The following is a 5,934-nucleotide window of genomic DNA, read 5'->3' on the forward strand; positions in this document are numbered from 1 at the left end:
GGCTGGCCGCTCTGTGCAGGGAATTTGCCCTGTTCAACATGGGAGACCCCTCGGGCAAGCAAGACGCTGTCTCCCTTCCCTGGATTCTTCCCATTTCCCAGCCACCCTGTCACACTGTGGGCCATCACTGTCCTCTTGGACATGGCCTCTGGGAATGTCCAAGGTTCCCCTAGGAACCAGCCGAGGCCTGGGCTGGACAGTCTGGGTATCATGAAATCCAGCTCAGCCCCAGATGGAAACACAGCTTCCACATGCCTCTTTTTTTTTTTTTTTTTTTTTAAGATGGAGTTTTGCTCTTGTTGCCCAGGCTGGAGTGCAGTGGCGCAGTCTCGGCTCACTGCAACCTCTGCCTCCCAGGTTCAAGCAATTCTTCTGCCTTGGTCTCCTGAGTAGCTAGGATTACAGGTATGTGCCACCATGCCTGGCTAATTTTTTGTATTTTTAGTAGAAGTGGGGTTTCTCCATGTTGATCAGGTTGGTCTCGAACTCCTGACCTCAGGTAATCTGCCCACGTCAGCCTCCCGAAGTGCTGGGATTACAGGTGTGAGCCACCGCACCTGGCTTTCACATGCCTCTTTACCCAACTGGAAGTGGACACAAGCAGAGTCCAAACCCGGATGCAGAGACCCAAACCCCACTCCTGGGAGCAATAACCCTATCCTGATAGGAGAGTGGGGGGTTAACACCCACAGAGGCCCATCACCACTTTTTTTCCCAGAGTGCCCAGTTCCAAGATCCTCACTTATCAAAGGATCCTCTCTTGATACAGAGGATCTGGTTTTTAGGTCTGATTCTGGGTTTTCCTTTGTTCTGTGTGGCCCATGGATGGGCAGGTAACTGCAGTTTCTTGCTGTTGGCACTGACTTGGGAAAAGTCTGTCCTCCAGCCACTGATAGCTCCAGAGCAGTTGAGAAAACTGGCCTGTGAGCAGGTCCACGGGAGGACCCAAGACCGATGGGTTTTGGAGATCCTGAGCTCTAAGGACCTGCCTTGGAGCTGAACCAGTTGAACACCTGAATCAATGTATCTCCGCGATTCAGTCGGGGTTCAAGCATAGAAACAGAAACACCAGGACATAGAGATGAAGAGATTTGTCTCAGATGTCGAACTGATGTGATTGTGGGAACTATTTAAGAAGGTTCAGGCTGGGCGCGGTGGCTCATGCCTGTAATCCCAGCACTTTGGGAGGCCAAGACGGGCGGATCACTTGAGCACACGAGGCAATACCCCATCTCAACAAAAAATACAAAACTCAGCCAAGCGTGGTGGCGTATGCATGTAATCCCAGCACTTTGGGAGGCCAAGATAAGAGGATTACTTGAGGTCAGGAGTTTAAGACTAGCCTGGGCAATATGGCAAAACCCCATTCCTACGAAAAATACAAAAATTAGCTGGGCATGGTGGCATGCACTTGTAGTCCTAGCTACTCAGGAGGCTGAGGTAGGACGATTTCTAGAGCCCAGGAAGCAAAGGTTGCAGTGAGCTGAGATCACACCAATACACTCCAGCCTGGGTGACAGAGCGCAGTGGCTCACACCTGTAATCCAAGCACTTTGGGACCTCTGCTTCCTGAGCTCAGGTGATTCTTCCACCTCAGTCTCCTGAGTAGCTGGAATTACAGAAGTGTGCCACCATGCCTGGCTGGTTTTTCTTCTCTTATTTTGAGACAGAGTCTTGCTCTGTCACCCAGGCTGGAGTGCAGTGGTGCCATCTCAGCCCACTGCAACCTCCGCCTCCTAAGTTCAAGCTATTCTCCTGCCTCAGCCTTCTGAGGAGCTGGGACTGCTGGCACATGCCACCATGCCCAGCTAATTTTTTGTATTTTTAGTAGAGACAGGGTTTCACTGTGTTAGCCAAGATGGTTTCAATATTCTGACCAAGGATCCACCCGCCTTGGTCTCCCAAAGTGCTGAGATTACAGGCGTGAGCCACTGTACCCGGGGCCTGGCTGATTTTTCTATTTTTAGTAGAGACAGGGTTTCGCCATATTGCCCAGGCTGGTCTCGAACTCCTGGGCTCAAGTGATCCACCTACCCTGGCCTCCCAAAATGTTGGGATTACAGGCGTGAGCCACTGCACCCGGCCGAGCGTGGGCTTTTTCAGTGTATTGGTGGAGGGTAGTTCAGCACAGGGGTACCTGAGAGAGCAGGGCCCTTCAAGAAGGAACCTGTGGTGTGCAGCCAGGACAGGCTGAACAGAAATTTGCTGCTAGGAAGACCAGAGATGGTGTACTGAGGACATCTGGAGCAAGGATAGGTGGGGGCAAAGGCTGGGGTTCCCGGCAGGCTCTAGGCCCCTCTGCTCTAGGGGCTGTGCCAGGCCTGGGCTGGGCGGGAGGGACAGGAAGCTGCCTGCCCTCAGCAAGCAGGTGGAGGCTGGTGTTCCTGAGGCTGTGGACAAAAGCACCTCCTGCCTCCTTTTAGAAAGGCTCTGTGGCAACTTTTAGAGATCTGCAGAATGAAAACAAAAACCAGCAAGGAAGCAGAGACTGGAGTAGAGGAATAGTAATCACAGAGGAAGAAGAGTGTGGAAAGGCTGGGAATGTGTACAGAAAGGCAGAGCATCCTGGCCTGCACAAGGATGGCATTTGAAGGAACGGTGGCTGTTAGTGGCACCTGTGCGCCCTCTAGTGGGCGCAGAGGGAAAGGATACGTAATTTGTTGTATTCACGCACCAGTTCCTTGCGGAGGGAGGACGGTAAGGACGTTGCTCTGAGATTCTGGGTGTCAGAAAGGGGAAGGGACTTGCTGAGGGTCACAGAATGCCAGTGGCAGGGGTCACAGTGGTCATTTCACGAGACCGCACGAACTCTCAGTCTTCTGGGATCGGATGAAACCACATGAGGCAGGCAGGGATGAGTGGAGAAGAAAGCCCCGGCCCTGCCGTCATCAGTCCAGGCCTTGCCTCCCCGCTCTGCCCATTGCTGCTGTGGGAAGTTGGAACGTCCCTCAACTTCTCAGGGCTTCAGTGTCTTCATCTGCAAAATGGGATTATCTTAGCATCTACCTATCGAGAACGGTGAGAATTAAATGAAGTGACGATGTCAAGGGCATATGAGGATGTTTGGCACATGGTGGGTGCAGAGTTCTCAGGGAAGAGAAACTGAAGTCCAAAGTACTGGACAGGCTGGGCACGGTGGCTCATGCCTGCAATCCCAGCACTTTGGGAGGCCGAAGCAGGCAGATCACCTGAGGTCAGGAATTTGAGACCAGCCTGGCTAACATGGTGAAACCCCGTTTCTACTAAAAATACAAAAATTAGCCAGGCATGGGGGCGTGGGCCTGATCCCAGCTACCACTCGGGAGGCTGAGGCAGGAGAATTGGTTGAACCCAGGAGGTGGAGATTGCAGGGACAAGAGCAAAACTGTCTCGAAAACAAAAATCTGGAGAGTCCTGTCTCCACCAGCCAGCTCAAATCAGGCAGGGTATAAAAAGAGAAGCATTTGGGGGAAAATTTTAAAGTGTCCTGGCTGGGCACAGTGGCACACACCTGTGGTCCTAGAACTTTGGAGGCTGAAGCAGGAGGATTGCTGGAGGCTAGGAGTTTGAGACCAGCCTGGGCAACATAGTGAGACTTCATCTCTTAAAAAAATAAATAAATAAATAGGGTCCAGGTGTGGTGGCTCATGCCTGTAATCTAGCATTTTGGGAGGCCAAGGCAGGCAGATCATTTGAGGTCAGGAGTTGGAGGACACCTTGGCCAATACGGTGAAACCCGGTCTCTACTAAAAATACAAAAATTAGCTGGGTGTGGTAGTGGGCACCTGTAATCCCAGCTACTCGGGAGGCTGAGACAGGAGAATCGCTTGAACCTGAGAGGAGTAGTAGGAGGCAGTGAGCTGAGATTGCGCCACTGCACTCCAGTCTGGGCAAAAGGAATGAGATTCCTTTTCAAAATAAATAAATAAAAATAAAAACCAGAAGGTGGTATTATTGTCAGCAAGTGTGTATTTCTTGTGAGGAAGCGAACGTGCTCTCTCTCTCCAGGCTGTGCTCCCCCCATCCTGGGGCAAGGAGCTCCTGCTGGGCCTGGGGTCTCGGAGGGCCAGGGCAGCCACACATGCCCCAGGTGTGGCTGTTCCAGTGCAGCTGTCAGCATTTGATGGTGTGGATGACTCTAGCAGTGTGGCTAGCTGGGTTTAGTGATGGGGGCAGAGAGTGAAGTTCCCTTAGAGACCTGCTTCCCCCTCCCACCCCCGCTTCTGTCACCCACCTCTGCAAGGTGTAATTATCCAACCTTTCACATCGAGCTATACTTCCTCTTACTAGTATTACACTTTTAGCTCTCCTGCCAGACCAAGCTGTGGGAGAGAAGGTCCAGGCCCTCACGGAAGTAGGGGAGAAATCAGTTCTGCCCACTGGTCATTTCCTTATCTCTACTTGGAGACTGTCACGGAATTGTTGGGAGAGTTTAATGAATTAATATCCGGAAGAGCTTCACACAGTGCCTGGCTGATGGTTAACTATTAGTAACAGTCTCATCCTTCATGGTTCAGGTTGGGTGTCACTTCCTCCAGGAAGCCTTCCCTGACTTTCCCAGGCTGATTTTGGTGCTGGCATCCCCTGTGCCTCTGTGGTACTACTATCATGCTGAGTTATAATTGTCCCTTTATTTGTCTTTCTCCCATACTCAACAATGAGCCCCCAAGGGGGGGTTGTGCCATATGCTGTTCACTGTTGTATCCCCAGTGTGCCTGGCTCAGGTGGGAGTGGCAATTATATTTTAGGTGAATGAGTGGGACTCATAAGAGGTGGGGCTCTGGGACCAGGCCCTCAGCCCTGTCACTCACATGCTATTTGATTTAAGTTCTCAGAGTTAAAGTTCCCCCCAAGGTGAAATGGAGCTAAAACAACCCCTTCTTCATGGGGCTGAGGTCAGGAGCAAATGAGATTTTCTGCACACTACCTGGCACACTACGTGTTCCATAAACATTCACTGTTGTTCTGCAGTTCCTGATTAAATACCCTCTACTTGGCCAGCTGTGGTGGCTCACGCCAGTAATCCCAACACTTTGAGAGGCCGAGGTGGGCGGATCACAAGGTCGGGAGATCGAGACCATCCTAGCCAGCATGGCAAAACCCCGTCTCTGCTAAAAATTAGCCAGGCATGGTGGTGCACAACTGCAGACCCAGCTACTCAAGAGGCTGAGGCAGGAGGATTGCTTGACCGCAGCGGGCAGAGTCTCCAAAAGAAAAACAAGAATGGAAAGGTCCAAACTAGAGCTTTCAAAAGCCTAGTTTGGACAGAGCGAGACGCCTCTCTTTAAAAAAAAAAAAAAAAAAAAAAAAAAGGCTGGGTGCAGTGACTCATGCCTGTAATCCCAGCACTTTGGGAGGCCAAGGTGGGAGGATCTCTTGAGTCCATGAATTTGAGACTAGCCTGGGCAATATAGTGAGACAGACTCTAAAATAAATAAATAAATAAATAAATAAAACAATAACAATTAGCCGGGAGTAGTGGTGCACACCTGTGGTCCCAGCTGCTTGGGAGGCTGAGGTGAGAGGATCGCCTGAGCCTGGGTGGCAGAGGTTGCAGTGAGCCCAGATCTTCCAGTCACTGCACACTCTAGCTTGGGCGACAGAACAAGACCCTGTCTCAAACAAAAAAAAAAAGTAAGTGACCTTGAGCAAAACCCTGCCCCTCTTAGAACCTCAGACTTACTGTCTTTACACAGAAGACGGACTTCAAAGTCCCTACGTCCTTGCCCGCTCGCATCACGCTGAATTAGTTAGCGGACTGGGTTTCCAAGGGCTCTGGGGAAGACTGCAGCATAGCATCGCCGCGGCTGCCGAGGGGTTAATACCGGTGGGCTCCGCAGCTTTTTTGCCCCGCCCCACGAGCACTACCCCGGCCTGGGTCTTACCCTTAACCCCGCCTTCAGGCCTTGCGTCCACCGGAAGTGCCCGAGCGTAGACAGCTCACTTCCGCCCGGC

At 51.7% G+C, this 5,934-nt stretch overlaps 1 protein-coding gene across 4 annotated transcripts in view; it reads right to left on the bottom strand.

The window, feature by feature from the left end:
- Positions 1-5,906, bottom strand: part of SLC5A4 (solute carrier family 5 member 4) — a 51,933-nt gene extending 46,027 nt beyond the window's left edge. For 3 of the 4 annotated variants that reach the window (XM_078339178.1, XM_035270723.3, XM_035270737.3), the window contains exon 1: positions 5,663-5,874. In XM_078339178.1, the coding sequence (XP_078195304.1) occupies positions 5,663-5,716 (54 nt within the window). In that variant the 5' untranslated portion in view covers positions 5,717-5,874. Of the gene's footprint in view, positions 1-5,662 lie in introns of all 4 variants that reach the window. The other variant, XM_035270719.3, reaches the window with a different exon arrangement.
- Between the last annotated feature and the right edge of the window lie 28 nt (positions 5,907-5,934).

The sequence above is a fragment of the Callithrix jacchus genome, chromosome 1, assembly GCF_049354715.1.
Source record: "Callithrix jacchus isolate 240 chromosome 1, calJac240_pri, whole genome shotgun sequence".
Taxonomy (NCBI): Eukaryota; Metazoa; Chordata; class Mammalia; order Primates; family Cebidae; genus Callithrix; species Callithrix jacchus.